Source organism: Lepisosteus platostomus, chromosome 11 (assembly GCF_059453375.1).
Source record: "Lepisosteus platostomus isolate fLepPlt1 chromosome 11, fLepPlt1.hap1, whole genome shotgun sequence".
Taxonomy (NCBI): Eukaryota; Metazoa; Chordata; class Actinopteri; order Semionotiformes; family Lepisosteidae; genus Lepisosteus; species Lepisosteus platostomus.
In genome coordinates this window covers 28,437,695-28,454,003 of record NC_142621.1, presented here as the reverse complement: position 1 = coordinate 28,454,003, position 16,309 = coordinate 28,437,695, and the positions used below count along the sequence as shown (strand labels likewise).

General features: G+C 40.5%; 2 protein-coding genes across 3 annotated transcripts in view; both read left to right on the top strand.

Moving 5' to 3' along the window:
- The first annotated feature begins 1,277 nt into the window (after window positions 1-1,277).
- LOC148652343 (calreticulin-like) lies at window positions 1,278-10,458 on the top strand. Its single transcript, XM_088599012.1, has 9 exons — window positions 1,278-1,519; window positions 2,506-2,607; window positions 5,206-5,409; window positions 6,750-6,844; window positions 7,185-7,394; window positions 8,036-8,149; window positions 8,673-8,816; window positions 9,162-9,254; window positions 9,446-10,458. Exons 1-9 carry the CDS (start codon window positions 1,435-1,437, stop codon window positions 9,635-9,637), a joined length of 1,239 nt encoding a protein of 412 aa, XP_088455138.1. The 5' UTR covers window positions 1,278-1,434; the 3' UTR covers window positions 9,638-10,458.
- A 4,422-nt stretch (window positions 10,459-14,880) lies between these two features.
- Window positions 14,881-16,309, top strand: part of eps15 (epidermal growth factor receptor pathway substrate 15) — a 69,806-nt gene continuing 68,377 nt past the window's right edge. For both annotated transcript variants that reach the window (XM_088599009.1, XM_088599010.1), the window contains exon 1: window positions 14,881-14,965. In XM_088599009.1, the coding sequence (XP_088455135.1) occupies window positions 14,939-14,965 (27 nt within the window). In that variant the 5' untranslated portion in view covers window positions 14,881-14,938. The remainder of the gene's footprint in view (window positions 14,966-16,309) is intronic.

The following is a 16,309-nucleotide window of genomic DNA, read 5'->3' as shown; positions in this document are numbered from 1 at the left end:
AAGAAAAGAGACAACAGGTGTGTTTCTTTGCAGCCTACGCATGCTGACACAACTACCTACTTGAATCAGAGAGTAGCTGCTTTCAGATGAAAATGGGGGGCAACTTTTTTCAATATCCCTTGACTGCTTTGTGCCTGTCTGCAATTTGTCATTTACAGGGCTGGATGGTACTGTTGATTAAACCTGAACTGAGAAATGCATCTAATAAAATTTTGCAGACACCATTTTGTACCTGTAAAAAAGCAAATGTCGTTTTAATATGCCTGTCTTATCTGTTTAACAAGTTTACAGTTGTCAGATTTCTCAGGACAACACTGTTTGCAAGTCTTGGATAAAGGAGAATCAAATACTCTTCTTAGTCATCAGTAATTGAAATGAGAATAGAACAACACTTTTGAATACAGCATCTGGTTATACGTATAGTCCCTCTGTTTTCTCTGGGATATTGCATGTTAGCTTTCCAATTGCCTATTAGCAATAACCAGTCGTTACCTGTACCGTAGTTGTGAACCCAAACGTTTAGGATCCGGCCAAAAGAAAAACATCACAGCAAGCCCAATCTCTCTCATCCATAGTACATTCAAGCAAGACCTACAGTATGGGGGTGAGGAGAAACAAGCAGGCACTTTTTAGGACGAATAATGCAGAAAAACAAATACAAACCTTAATTCCTACAAATGAAGTCACCACGGAAAATTGGAATACCTGATTGCACGGTACGCTCTGTTAACTTCAGTTTGTTTTTAAATTATACCGGGGTGTCCGGCTGCAGCGATACTTCGTTTTGTCACACTTTCTCTTTCGTTTTTCACGCATTCCTCAACCAGAAACTCGAACGCACTTAAAATTTCAGTACCGTTTTTCCCCATCTTGTGGAAAACGTGATATTACATAATTTGAAAGCCAAACCAAAGAAGGAGTTAAACACTGGGAGAAATAAGAAGTAATGTCTTTGATTGTGATGCATTTACGAAATTTGCGTAGCTGTCTATTCCATATTGAATTCATATCCTACTTGAAATGTATTAATATTGCATTGCATTCATTTAAAATTTAGAAGTCTTTATTTTACGAAATACAATATAAGCACTTAGACCAGAATTGGTCAAGAAGGCTTTTTGCAGGGGGGAGTGACAGTGAAACGCGTGGTCGACTCTCATTGGCCGAGAGTGTACAGCCCTTAGATTCGTCTAGATGTCTGATTGGCTGTAGCCGTTGCGCCAGCCTCTCAGAGCCTTCAGCCAATGGGAAGCAGACATCTGTTGTGAGCAGAGAGGAGATTCCTTGCTTCTGTGCAGAGCTGCCGGGCAGGAATCTGAAGGCAGGCGTGACGGTAAACTGCCCGAGCACATACATTTTAAGGGTTATTTATATAAATAAAAACTGTATATGCTTAATAGAAAATTGAATTAAAACGCTAGCTATTTAATCATCATGAAGGTGTTAGTATTGGCTGCTTTTTTTGCCCTGGCTTGTGCTGAACCCATTGTATATTTTCGGGAGCAGTTTGAGGATGGGGGTAAGTTAAAATGATTAAGAAAGAAGTATGCCTTTCTTTTTTATTTTGGATTGTTTATTATTTGCATGCAAGATAAGTTGAAGTTCTTCGTGTGTCAGTTTAAATGCCTCTGCGTTGATTGATCAGTGGGGGAGGGGTGGTTAATTTTAAGGTATGACATTTAAATGCCTAAAATGTCGGGATAACTAAAAGCATCTGTATATTTGTTATTGTTATTTGAATTGTATTGCGGGGATTTAATTAAAATGCATACATGCCATGTGTTTGGCATCGGTTAGGATCTGTCATTAGAAGTGCAGCTGTTATTTTTATATACTTTTCATAATTGGGTTCTGTGATATTAACTGCCAATACCGAGGAGCAGTTTTTATTCTGAGGCCTGAAGATAATGAAAATTGTTAAAAGGTGGGAATAACTATATGAGAGAATTCAAGTGATACTTGGGGATCACGTAAGTGGTAATTAACGTGTTAAAAGTAACGCTGAATCTTTAAATTCCATTGAATTATCCCGTTTTAATTCAATGGAATGCTAGCATGAGCTAAAAGTGTTCTCTTTGTTAGACCTTGAAAGTCTGCTCTAAAAATGTAGTTCTCAGCAAGCCGGCGTTACCGATTTGCAATCTAGGTTGTTATTTTTATCACTAGTACTTTTTTTAAAATTAACTTTAAAATGTACTTTACTTTCCCCGTTGGAGTTCCCCCAGTCAAAACAGTATCCTTGTACAAACGAAGTTGTTCCAGCACGGCCCGCAAGGTGATGAGGTCTTTCAATGAACTGAGGAATAATGGTGGTGTTACCTGAGATGTACCGTCTGTGCCTTTAGGTTTCTTATCACAACTATCTTTCAATCTATGATACAAGCCGGGTCATTTGTGAACCACCAATGAAGACAGGCTTCAGCAGTTCTTCATAGAGAACCCACATTACTGCTTGCACTGACGCTTGTTACAACGTTAGCAGTAACGTTGAATTTCCCTCGACAGATGCCTGGAAGAGCCGATGGGTGGAATCAAAGCACAAGTCAGACTACGGGAAGTTTGTTCTGACAGCTGGGAAGTTCTACGGAGATGCGGAGAAAGACAAAGGTGAGGAGAGCTCGGGTTTAGCTACTGGGAAGCTTCCAGAAGACCTTACTGGGGCTGCTGGTATTGCTTATGCTGAAATGTGTAGAAACCACAGAGCTTTCTAGATTTGGTATTGGTGTCTTCCACCTGAGCAACTAGTGTTCTGTGCTTTCTGACCCTGTACAGGTAGTGCGAGAGCCAAAATCTATAATCTCTCGCAAATTTGCAATGAGTAATATTTGACTGAGCTAGGGAAAAGCACCAGTCCTATAATGTTATTCCACCAAAAATACACTGGACCTCCTAAAAAATGTCACAGGGATTAAGTTTATTGTGCCCATAAAGAAAGCAGGGGCACAATGAAGTAAGACATTATCTCTGCTGCCTCTCCAATTCTTATTAATCCTTGAATTGGAGTCCTAAGTGTATTACGGAAGTAATCTCATTGCATTAAACGAACACATCGTTCAATCTGTCATCTAGAATTTAAATGTTAAATGTGCTTGAGAGTGAAGTATTTGCTGCTGTCTAAACAAATAAGCTTGTGTATCTCTTAAATAAAACTATTGTAAACAAGCAACTGCTTAGTATTTAGAGTATGTGCCTTATGAATATGGGTATTCAAGGCATCAGGGTGCTGTATTTGAAGAAGGTGCTGAATGAAATCAATCAGAAACCTTCTTCAAGATCTGGGTTTGTTGGAGCCTGATTTTGCTCAGTTTCAAAAAAGGCAATTTGTAATTAATCTTCAGTGACAAAGTTTTTTTTATTCAAGAGGAGCTTCATACTGTAAAGAGAATTGTCACAAATAGTTTATAGGTGTTTGGGAGGAAAAACGCATTCAGTGGCAAAAACTGGATTTAAAATGCTGTCGCTGCAGATGAATGCCAGCATTTCTTTTTTTACATGCTTTTTCAAAGTTTGGTTTATTTAAAAAGTTGATTTAGACAGCAAGCACAACCTATCTAACTACTTTACTACTGCATTTTGATGTACATTAAAGCGAATTAAAAAGCAAAGGGATAAAAAAAACTTGCATAAATATGCCATGATTATTTTTCTCCCATGGATTCTAAAGCAGTGTATTTCTGGAAACTAGACCAAAGCTTTTGTTTCCAAGAGCAGGGTTCTGTATATACTTTTTTCTCCCCATTCCTGTAAATTATAGGTCTTCAGAATTGATTTATCAGATTTTAAACTGGAAAGAACATTCCCACGAGCTGTGACAGTCTGGTGAGGAAGTGCTGCCTTAGCAACTTGAAGAGTTTGTGGTGCTGTTGATGGGAAACATGTCCGAGCAGTCATTGTGTGCCGTAGTGACACAAGTGGGAATTTATAGTGAGAAGCCTTGCTATGCTGCAATAGCTGAGCTACTTTTAGGAGAAGGCAGGCTTATTTCTGCTGACTCGCCGAAACATTTCCAATTATCTCCTTTGTATTAAAAGGTAAATGGGACAAAAAGACAATCTTGAAACTGCTGATTCATGTTCGTCTATTAAGGCTTAATTAAAAGGGATCAACTAATTGGGAGCTAACTAATGATGTTTTTCGTAATGTTTTTGAAAAGCAGTTGGCTTCCATATAGTTTGTTCTGACAAGAAGCTGGTGGCTGGCAGTGCATTGTAATAATGCACCAAGGTGGTAGGATCATATTGCAGTATTGCCTAACGTTATAGGCCTCTTGCATACAGGCCTGAAGTAGGAAGTATTTTGCCATACCTGACAGGGGGTTATATTACACATTCGGCTAAATCACGTAGCTTACACCTGTGATCTTATTACATGATCACAAAGAACAGGATGTGAAAATACAGGAGTAGAGCTTTCACATTCCACCTGCTCTGATCTTCTGTGAATTAATTCAAGTCAATGAGATCATCACCCTTAACTTGTCATTGTAGTTTACTTCATTCCTTTTTCTACGTGATTGAGCTGGGTCTCAGTCTTGATTGATCTAGTGCAGTTCAGTTAAATCTTTGTCTCCAGTGTTAAAGGTATCTAGCCATTTCAAATCTGAAAAATTTAAAATAACTTGAGTAAATTATTTCACTGAAAGTGTTGCAGCACTGAGAGTCTGCATTATGCTGAATGGCTCAGTTCTGGGCAACTCTTGAATTGAAGCCAACTACCAGAACAGTCCCCTAATCTGAAACAGCTCCTTCTATGAATCAGGATTTGGGAGGCGCACACAGCCTGACATGCTTTTTGTTTTCATTGTATTCACACACCTTTGCCATTTGATAACTACTGCTGTAATCTGGTGCATGCTGAAGTGTTGCCCTTTAATTGTTTGTCGTGTGAGCACGTCGGTTGCCAGCACTGGCTTTGGCACTGAATTAAAAAAGACGTTTTTAGGAAAGCGAAAGTTTGCTGACGTTTGAATTGCTCTTGTATACCTGTCAAACGACGAACCCCTCCCGCATTCTCAGGGCTGTGGAATTTCTTCATATTTTCACATCTCTGAAATCGTAAATGAAAACTTTTATAAAAAAAACAAGATGTACCCAAAGCATCTTTAAGGTGTTCATTGGAATTGGAATTGTTTCTTGGGTTTGGAGGGGCCTCAATGCCAGGGAAGTCATTCCTGGGGTTTGAGCTCTTCCTCTCTGTTTCTCCCAGGCCTACAGACAAGCCAGGACGCCAGGTTCTACTCCCTGTCTTCCCGGTTTGAGCCCTTCAGCAACGAAGGCCAGACCCTGGTCGTCCAGTTCAGCGTGAAGCACGAGCAGAACATCGACTGTGGCGGCGGCTACATCAAACTCTTCCCAGCCGACCTCAACCAGGAAGACATGCACGGGGACTCCGCCTACAACCTCATGTTTGGTAGGTCTCCCAGTCTGTGTGCCATTAGCACACATGGGAAAAGTCTGTTTTTCTGTTTGTTTTCAAAAGTAAAAAAGTATAAATAGATCACTTTCTATAACTTGGTTACCTTATGAATGCCCTTGAATTTGAATGTGAAAAGAGTGCTTTCATAGTCAGTGATGACAGCAGTATAGCGATTCAAGTGAAATGTTTGATTATTTCTTATTGAGAACTGTGACAGGAGTACTTTTATATATTGCATCTGCAGAAAACAGTGGAAAGAGTCCTGTGGTTTCAATTGGCGAGTTAAGTCAGTGGCTCTGACCCGTTCTTTTGCTTCGGCCATGCCCTAAATCGCAGAGAAGTTTGGGATCTATTTTTAAGTTTGCTTTCACCACTTAAAAGCTCAAATGTGATTTGTAATTGGTACCAATTCCAGATTTTCAGAATTCCTTCATTTCAGGTGTTTTGCATAAAATGGAACCAAATGGACTTCTGCAGAAGGAAAACGCACTAATTTATGAGAGAATTTTCCATGGACATGCATGCCACTCTAGGCCATTCTGGTCCCCGTCTGCCCTCTGTAAATATTCCAAGTGGGTTTAGTCAGAAATAAGGGTAGTTGGGAAGAGACAGCCTTTGTGTTCTGAAGATGCGGGAAATTGTACACCTATAATAATAATAATAATAATAATAAGGAGCGTTGAAATTCAGGACTGCAGTGTAGAAACATGCCAATTAGCCCCAGGGATTTGGAATGAAAGCTGGAATTAAAAATAGCAGACACAGTGGTCCTGTAGGACCAGAGTTGGGAACCGCAGGGAGGAAGTCCTACAGGGTTCCAGGATAATACTATTTTGGTGATGTGTTGAAAGTGTGAAACACCAGGGTAGAGTCTCTTACATCACATTAGCACTTAACATAAGTAGAAGGTATTCCAATCTGCACCTTGTTTGACCTTAGTAAGGTTCTGGGTGACTTTTGAAAACGGATATCGCTTTTAAACTAACTTACAGTTCCACCTGCCGTGTATTGCTCGTGTTCAACTACACAGTGCATACCGTCAGAAGACCCTTTAAAAATTTGCAGTTAATTCGTGCTTCATGAGGAGCGCGACAGTAAGAACATGATTCACAACCCAGTGGCAGTGATGCAAGTGTTTTGTATTTTGTGTTTCGGTACTGGCTTAAATGATTTGGGGGGGCAGTGAACCACAGAAAGGATTGTACCTTCTATATTTAAAAAAAAAATGATTTTATAAAATCATTTTAAATGCATTGAATTGTGTCCCAGTATGAATTGATGGCGACACAATGGTCTTTTGTTTGTTCCTGATATTGGTTTCCTGCATCTTACAGGGCCTGATATCTGTGGTCCAGGGACCAAAAAAGTCCATGTCATATTTAATTACAAGGGAAAGAATCACCTTATTAACAAAGACATCCGTTGCAAGGTATGTTAAATAACATTTTTGCTGTGAGGTGATCTTATGGCTTGTTTCCACTGGATTCAGTCAGCCCAAGGGTTGGGAAGCTGATTTTGTAATTGATGCTAAATATTTATGAAAACTTGTAACAACAATGTAGAAAGTTAATGTTTCCTGCAACTTTCCCAAGAATGTTCAGTTTTGACATCAAAAGCAGTTTGATTTAATTTGTCAAGAAACATGATTTGGATCTGATGTAGTCTTGGAGAAATCCTGTCTGGTTTATTGCTCCAGTAAGTGCAGCAGCTTTTTTAGGACTGTGAAGGTTTCAAGCTGCAGTTTTAAGTGGATGTCTGTCTTGTGTCAGGATGATGAGTACACTCACCTGTACACCCTGATCGTCCGCCCTGACAACACCTATGAGGTAAAGATGGACAACAAGAAGGTGGAGTCGGGGAGTCTGGAAGAGGACTGGGACTTCCTGCCACCCAAGAAGATCAAGGACCCTGAGGCCAAAAAGCCAGAAGACTGGGATGAGCGGGAGAAGATCGATGATCCCGAGGACACAAAGCCTGAGGTGGGTGTGTGATGTGGGTCCTCACAACACTTTGATTCCATGTAAATAGTACTGTAGATCTCGTATTGAAGAACCGTCCTCAGGTGGGTTTGAAATTATGGGTCCCTATAACACTTTGTCTCCTTGAGGAAGTAAATGTCTTTCTGGAAGAACTACTTCTAAATAGGAGTGAGTTCAGTCTTGTTTTACCTGGTCATGCTCTGAATGTCTTGGTAGTCCTTTCCGCATTTCATTGCCATGTGTGTGATCTCCTTGCCGGGCACTTTTGCACTCACAGTGGTTTTGAAATTCTCAGCACGATGCCATCATACCATTGAATGTATTTTAATGTTCAGAGGAAAATCTCAAGCCTGGTCCTGTCAGTTTGGTCTGTGGAAGGGGCTCTTGATTTGTTCATGTATGCACCAGATCAATGATGATCAATGTTAATGTATTTAATAGGCATTATTCTAGCTGAGGCTACAAGATTGTAGTTTACAGCGTAAGTGAGCTTACTGTTCCCACACCTGCTTACCTATTTTTCATGCTCCCCGAAAAGTAATAGAAATCAACTTTATGTAATGGTACAAGTAATGGGTTTATTCCCTGCTGAAAAGAGAAGAAAGAAAACACAACCTTTTCGGTCTTTATTATTTTCAAAGGACTGGGACAAGCCTGAGCACATTCCAGACCCTGATGCCAAGAAGCCGGAGGACTGGGATGACGAGATGGACGGCGAATGGGAGCCTCCCATGATCACAAACCCTGAGTACAAGGTACCATTATCTCCTTGCTGGGTAGCCAGGGCCCAGCTCTGGTTTCCTCAAGTTGTGTCAAGATACAAGTTCCTCAAGAGTTCAGATGAACTCTTTGCCCTGCCTGTGCATTGACTTCATCCAAATTGCTCTTGGCCAGGAGCAGAAGCAGAAAACATGCCCTTAAATAAATAAGAACATAAGTTATAAATAAGAGGAGGCTATTTGTCCCACGTTCCTTGTTTGGGCAGTTACTAAATCAATTGATTTTTTTCATGGAAAAAAGCTGGGGAATCCACTTCAAGCATGTGGCTGGTTGTTCCATACTCCCACCACTCTCTGGGGAAAGTTCCTCCCACGGTTCATTTTAAATGCACTTCCATATAGTTTCCACGTGTGCCCTCTGTAATCTTCTGCATAAAGCCTCAGTTCCTAGAGCAGTGGTTCTGTCAGGAGCAGGGTTGTGAGGGTGCTGTCATGTTTTGGGGGAACCAGAGTTGAACCATCAGCACAGTTGATGACAGGCCACCCTTTAATCTTTCAGGGTGAATGGAAACCCCGCAAGATTGATAACCCCAACTACAAAGGCAAGTGGGTGCACCCTGAAATCGACAATCCAGAGTACACTCCCGATGCTGAAATCTACAAGTATGACAGCGCTGGTGTCATTGGTCTTGACCTGTGGCAGGTAGGCAAAATTGACTTCTGCATAGTTTATGTAAAAGCTTATGTAAAACCTTTAGTGAATGTCTACACACTTACTGTAGGTTTAAGGCAGTTTTTTAAGGCTTAATGTTTTTTATGTTTATTCTTTGTCCATCTTTTGTGACGAGTTAAATGCTTTATGTTAGAAGAGAATCTCTTATATAAGATATTGGAGTCAGGACTTTATGGTAGATTGTGGGGCGATAAAATGCAGATGCTATGTGAGAGCATGTTGAATGTCCATCATTAAAAAAATATTGGATGGAAAATGTACACAGTATTTTCTGTGCTGAACTGTGACTGATCCCACCTCCCCCTTTTCTTGCAGGTGAAATCGGGCACAATTTTTGATAACTTCCTGATCACAAACGACGAAAAGTTTGCAGAAGAGGTGGGCAATGAAACATGGGGTTTAACTAAGGTATGTTATCACAGTCCTGAACAAAGCATTTCTACACCTGTTTGGGTGCAAGTTCCTGCACATAGCACTTAGGCAGCTGACTGGAAGAAGTGGTCAAGATAAAGATGTTTTCATGAGGTCAGGTTGCGCCAATGCTGACTAGGATTACCAAAGTATGAAGGACCTCTAACTCACATTACCTTTGTGCACAGGACCCAGAGAAGAAGATGAAGGAGAGCCAGGAGGAGGAGGAGAGGAAGAAGCGTGAGGAGGATGAGAAGAAGCTGAAGGAAGAAACAAAGGAGGAGGAAGATGAAGACGAGGAGGACGAAGAGAAGGAGGAGGAGGAGGACGATGAGGAAGAGGAGGAAGAAACGGACTCTAACCTCAAGGATGAGCTGTAAAAAAAAAAACAGGCAGTGAGAAAGATACCCTGCCGAACTGGAGCCACTCTGGGGAATAACCCTGTAGGACTTTCATTTTCCAATTCAGGCAGGTCTAGGGTGTGTGTGGGGGGGCTCTGGTCTCATCACAAAGGGAGAAATCTGAACAGCCTTAGGAAATGCCTTTTTTCATAACTACATAGCCTCCCTTTCTGAACTCTTTCACAACTAACAAACACAAGACAGTCCAGCTGGGGGTTTAATCCTTGCCAGTAGCTACAGGTATCTTGTGTACCTAACATTAACGTTAGCCTGGACCAAACCCAAGCTGTCCTGGCCCAGAGAGCCCGGGGGAGGGGAACTCCCCTTTCCTTGGGGGAAATGGTTTCCTGTGGTGATGGGTGGGGTGGGGAGGGTTGAAAGGAAATCTTTGTTTTTTTGTTTTTAGAGAGACTAGTTGTTAATGTAAACTTTTTTTAAGTTATGGTGTCCTGTAAGGGCCATTCTTTTCAGAAACCCATTGTGTGCTTTAATGTGACAAGTCAAATGTAATGGATCCACTTTCTATAGATAGATCACATACTGTATCTCAGTATCTGGTTTGTTTCAGTAGAATTTCAAAATGCTGCACCTTTTTTTTGTTAAGACTCTTTGAGAAGACATTTCATCATTTTGTTTTTCTTTGTAAAGCCCCCTTGTCTTCATTAGTCTTGCTGCATTTCCAGTGGATGTTGTGCGCCGTCCTTTGTAAACCTGTGCTGCTATTCCTTATGGGCTCATTTTGCACCTCTGTCAATGTTGAGGCCCCTGTCAAATAAATCCATGTGGTCACAGTTTCTAAACTAGTATCCTTGGCCTCATTTGAAAGAGTTGAAATTACCAAACAAATAGATCGCTTGTAAAAAATATGGTGGTTGTTCATATGCAACACTATAGTGTTTTACATTCTGCAGAAATATTTAGAACAGCAGTTTTATAGGCTAATAAAAACAGACTATTTCAGGCTTTTCTGGGTTAAATAACATGTTAGAATTTTGGGGCAGCTTTTTTTCCCTGTTACCAAAGCCAGGTGATAACCATCCTTGAATTATTTAGCACATTTATCAAACACTGGTAGTTATTTTTATTTCTGTTCAAAGGACATCTGACATGCTGTTTCAGGTCTGTGGCTCTAATCGTCACCTGCTGTAGATTTGTCTCCTGTTTTAAGAGCACCATTTCATTTCTTCTGTTTCGTTTGTGAAATGGGGTTTACAATTTCTGTTGCAAAGTCTTCATTTACTTATAAAAAAAAGTGAAAAAACGCTATTTCCCCCACATTCCTGTGAAATACATTTGTTCTGTATTTCCCATCTCCCTTGTTTTTAACAAGGATATTAGGATATCCCATCTGTAACTACTGGTGAAGGTACTGTGCTTTTAAAATCCATCCAGTTCCTACAGTTCATTGTAGGAACATAGAGAAAATCTGAATTGTTTGAGAGCGCTGGTCTGTGTTGTTCAACAGCCCAAGTGCCCTGCCTTGCCCTTAGGAACTGCCCATATTACAAAAAGACCGGTAAGCCGAACCAGAGTGGTTTAAATCATGCAGAGTGAATGTTAGTTTGTCCCGTTTTAGAATCTTTATTAGCATCGAATTGGAAATAATGTGAATTGCACTGCTGTACATTCAATCTGAAACTTACCTGACCGGTGACCGGTTTTGGTTTATGTTCCTTTTTTATATTTTTTGTATTTGTTTATGGGGTTTTGGGGGGGAGGGGGAGGGGGATGGAGTAAGAAGATTGTCCTGCCGAAGATCTGGTTATGTGAGTTCCTGTACAGTAATAAACTAATTTAAAAGAGTCTCTGTTCTTTCCCTTGAAATATCAGGGTGTTCTGGTTAAAACTTGACCTGCTCCTCAGAATATCAAGAACTAAACCATTAGACTTGAGAAAATGAAGGATGATGGGAGTACAGTAAATGCACAACATTGTCAGGTATGTGTAACAAGACAATTCATGGATCTTTTGTTTTCTAGCAGTCTTAAATGGTGATAGCCTGGACTTAAATGTTCAGTAAATTGGTGATACTGAATGGGTCTGCTGGGAATAGAAGTTGAATACCAAAAAGTTGCTGGCATGAGCTGCCATGCATATTGGACAATAAAGCATAAAGCGCTCAAATCCAGTTTTGAATGTGGTGGAAGTTGGTACTGTGTTGAGTGAAGATTCCAACCATGCCCTGCAGTTCAATCCTTAAAGATGGACAAAGTGTGCAGGACTCGAGTCCTGAAGAGACCATTTTAGCTGTTACCAGAGCCCTTAATGACCTAATTAAACTCTACAGTTGAATCTTATCATTGACCTTGAGGACCAGAGGTGGGCATCCCCCACCTAGGTGGATCCAGACGGATCTGGAGCTAGAAAGGGATTGCTATAGTGTAGAGTAGTGAATCCCAGACCTGTTCCTAGAGGAACAGGGCCTCTCCTGGTTTTTGCTCCCGCCAAGTTCTGAATAACAGGCTATCTGCATTTAAATTTGCCAATTTTAATTATTTAAATTTTCTGTTTGGGCCATATTTGTACATCTGCTTTTCGGCTCTTGGGAGGTCAAATGGAATTTGTATTTGGTACCATCAGCTTCAATTTCTGAGTTTCAGAACCGAACGCAATCGGAGTTAAGAACTACTCGTTCGGAGTAGGCACCTGAAATGTAACTAACTAGAGCTGTGCAGAGAGAAGAAAACTCATTCGACCCTGTGTTCTTCATCTACTGATCTACAAGTCATGGCTGTTCAGTCAGAAATACCAGCAAGCAAATGGAGGAGAGGGGCAGTAAGGCGGTAAGGTGGTTAGCAGTGCTGGGGCCCTGGGTTTAATTCCAGAAACTGTGATATGATCTGGGTGGAGTTCGTATGTTCTTACTGTGTTTGGGAGGGTTTCCTCCCGGTACACTGGTTACCTCCCACCGTCCAAAGCCATGCTGGTAGATGAACTGGCTTCTGTGAAAATTGGCCCTGCTGTGAGTGTGTGCATATTTGTGTCTGTGTTATAACCTGTGTGTCTCATCCAGGGTGTGCCCTGGAAGTTGATGGAAAATGGATGAATTTTCAGCACTGTTTGAATTAACTAGGGGCAATGCTGAGGTTAGGCCTGTGGCCTCTGTAACCAGGTGAGAGTTAAGGGTTTATGTCCTCAGTACCCCTGAAGTTGTATTTTTTTACACTTAAGACTGGCTGAACAATCAGGTTAAACAAACAAGCTAATGATGTCATCAACTGGTACTACAATGAAAACCAGCAGTGTTTCTCAGGACCAGGCTGGGGGACCACTGGTGAAGAGGGCTTCAAGAAACCATACCTAAGGGACAGCAAATGACACCCTCAAACAGATGATGAGCCTTTTAAAACTGATTCAGGTTCCAAATGCCATTATAGTATCAGGTAGAATGATTACCAATTGAATGAATGGAACAAAATGACAGATTTAGAGACAGGCTCATGAACTTATATGTAAACCAGAGTTTCTGCTTATGTATTTGCATAGGCACCGCAGTCCACAGTGGATATGTTTTTTGGTGTTCTCGCCTTAACGCTTTTGCATTTTGTGATCCTAATGCTTTAAAGTACTTTAGGAAAATGTCGAGAGCTGTTTATGTCTGTCCCTCGGGCAAGCCTATTTATCCCAGTCACTTAAGCGAGTGAAAGGCGAAAAGTACTGCGGCAGGGCTACAACCGAGTCTCGTGGCGAGAGGCAAGTGAAAGAAAATGAAAATGAAATGAGTGAAAAGCCTCATTTCGGCAGCCAGGGAATAAACTGCAAATGTTTTCCGAGATAAATTCAAAACAATTGAACGGGTGCAACCGGTACAGAATGACAAGAATTCTAGTGTGGTTCTTCGTTCCTAAAAATAGTCATATATTTTTGGGAAGTCATAGACTTTCTATGTTAATACACTTGAATGGCCTTTTTTAGTCAGGTGGTTCTGAAAGAGAACGGTAGGCATAGTTTAGTTTCTGCGGCCACCGGATCCTTTCAAAAGAGCAGTCACTTGCACAAGTAGATGAATTAGGGAAAACAGTTTATTACAATAAACTTACGCTGTTCAATTTGTGCAAATTCTCAGATCCACGTACAACAGGGATAACGGTTGTGGAAGAAAACGGAAAAAGTGACCACGCCATCTTAACAAGTTAGATTGTTTTGGATTTATCTGGGAAACGTTTGCACTTTATTTTCTTAGCGGTGTTTTAGTGTCCGTGAAAGAAACCACTCGGCCAATGCGCTGTCTGAAATTTAAAAGATTAAAACAGTACATAAATGACATAATACTCTATTGCAATGACAAAAAATACCGAGAAGCACAACTTCAAAATAGAATAATTAAGAAAAAAATGTTTAGGGCAATCAGCAATTCGCCTCTAAATCCAATCCACTAATAAATTCAGTCACGTCCCCTGCAAAATCTAATTTCCTCACCTTACTGTCACTGAGCGAAGTAACTCACTCAGGCTTACTGTTGTTAAAAGTCGAGACGTGTATAAATTAGCACAAATATAATTCACTTTGGTTAAAACCATCAGGCAATGAAAAACTTCTGAACCAGAGGGATAATTTATGTAACAGCTCCCCCTATTGGAATTGTTAGATACGCTGTTTACTTGCTAATATTTAGTGTCATTTGTTGAAGTGGGGTGTGAAGCTTAGCTGGATAATTCATATTATCTTTATGTAACAAACACGTTTTTCTTTTAAAGATATGTTTATAAAGACTCTCATGATTTTTTTGTTTTCAAAGTGTTCTTCTACTCTTAATTTACCGTGACCCCTTTCTAATGAAATTGTGAGAAGGGAGAACTCGTAATTTGAACTATTTTTAAACCAGTCCTGTATAACAGAAACATGTGTTCCGATAAATGTGAATGTATGAAAAAAAAAACAAGCTTAGGTTGATTAGTTTACAGAACGGGATACTTCGACAAGTATGAATGGGTACAACAGATTATCACTTGGCATATTTTTAAACTTGTATTTTTGATTTTTGTATTTAATATTTACAAATGGGTTAAACGTTTGTCCTTCGTTGCCTAATACAGTGCTGCTCGAACTGCATACGGACACAAAACAAGACAGTGTGCTGCCAACCCGAATCACCGCCTTTAACAAAGTTAAAATACAGTAGTTTGCAAAACTCCTCCGGAGCCGAGCTGGTTTGTCACGCCAGTGCCACGTTTTGCAGACAGCCGCATCCAGTTCGATCGGGGCTCCTGTTCCTGGTTTCCTCGCCTCCCCTATATTGCCCAGTGCAACGCAGGATGGGCTAATGGGAAGAGAAACATTATGGCTGCCAGTCTCTCTCTGACTCAGGTAACTCTGCCTTTTCAACAGAATTACCGCGATTACCATTCCTTCCGCTGCATGTTTTAGACGTTGGACTGTGTGGGGCGATGAGGAAGTTAGAGCAGGGCTGTGAAAAGGAGGCTACACACATGTTTGTGTGATTTTTTAGAAGTTTGTGAATTGGGGAAAAAGTTTCTGTTTTTAATCTCTTTGGGGACTGCGTAAGGGCGTAGTTTGTCAATTTGGGGGTGGGGCTTTTGTTTTTTAAATATTTTAAACTAGTACTCTGTTACATCAACTAAACACGTTATTCCCAAGACGCGATGTTGATCGCTTTGTTTCCAACGTGTTTTGCTGCTTAGTTTTGTAGTGTCAATATATCTGTCGGGTGGCGAGATAAAATGGATTACCAGCTGCAGTAGTGTACAGTACATCGAAAGTTTGAGTTTGGGAAGAAATTGAACACACATGTATTACGTGCTGGAAAATAATAACTGGATTTTCCCCGTCAGTTTGCGAAGCAAATAAGACTTTCGACGTTTATAGTGAGTCATTTACTGACTATTAATTGCAGCTGTCTTTCGAAAAAAGTATATGCAAAGCACGTTTATAAATTATGGAAGTACAGGCATTCGTTGTAACGTGCCTAGTTGAGTTACCCTAAGCACTATATCTTGTCTTTCTGTAGTGATCTGCTGTAGTGTAAGTCTGTTGTCATAACCATTTCGTTGCTCATATTCTCTGTCCTCTTATCTTGAGCTGCCTCTTTGCTTCTGCTGTTATCTCGCGAATTTTAAACACTGTTCATCAGACTTAGCTGCTCGATTGACAATCCAGTGTTAACCAACGCCTTCATCCGTGTTTTTATTCTCCTGCCGGCCTGGGTGTCATAGGCAGTTTGTCTGTTAGTACGATACTGCGGTATATCCGTCTTTTACACTTCCAGTCGGAGCATCTTGATACATGATTTTGACAGCGCCTTTTACGTCAGTAATGATTAAATTACAGTAAGGAATGAGCATGTTTTTTTCTAAATACTTGTTACGCTTGTAACCGTTTTGCAAAGTTAGTGTAGGGTTCTCTCGCAGCGCTGCAATTTAAAGTTTTAAAACGAAATGAAATCTATGCAGCTAGACGGGCGCAAAATCTGTTTTATATTTTAAAGTTGAAACAACACATTTTGCATGGGTATGGTCCCGAAACATTTTTAAGTTGTATTTCAGTCTACGAGAACACACCTTTTAGCTGGAATGCTCCATTGAGCTCATGCTGTTTTCTATAGGAAGCACAGAAAGGAAAGGTTATTTTTGCGTCTGCAAAACTAGCTTTAAGACAGCTGTAGTTATTAGAGCTACTTGGATTCAGTTATTT

Coding starts and splice junctions, on each gene's coding strand:
- LOC148652343 (XM_088599012.1), top strand. CDS start 1,435: ATGAAGGTGTTAGTATTGGCTGCTTTTTTTGCCCTGGCTTGTGCTGAA. Junction 1,520..2,505: donor GGAGCAGTTTGAGGATGGGG/GTAAGTTAAAAT, acceptor TTCCCTCGACAG/ATGCCTGGAAGAGCCGATGG. Junction 8,150..8,672: donor TCACAAACCCTGAGTACAAG/GTACCATTATCT, acceptor TTAATCTTTCAG/GGTGAATGGAAACCCCGCAA.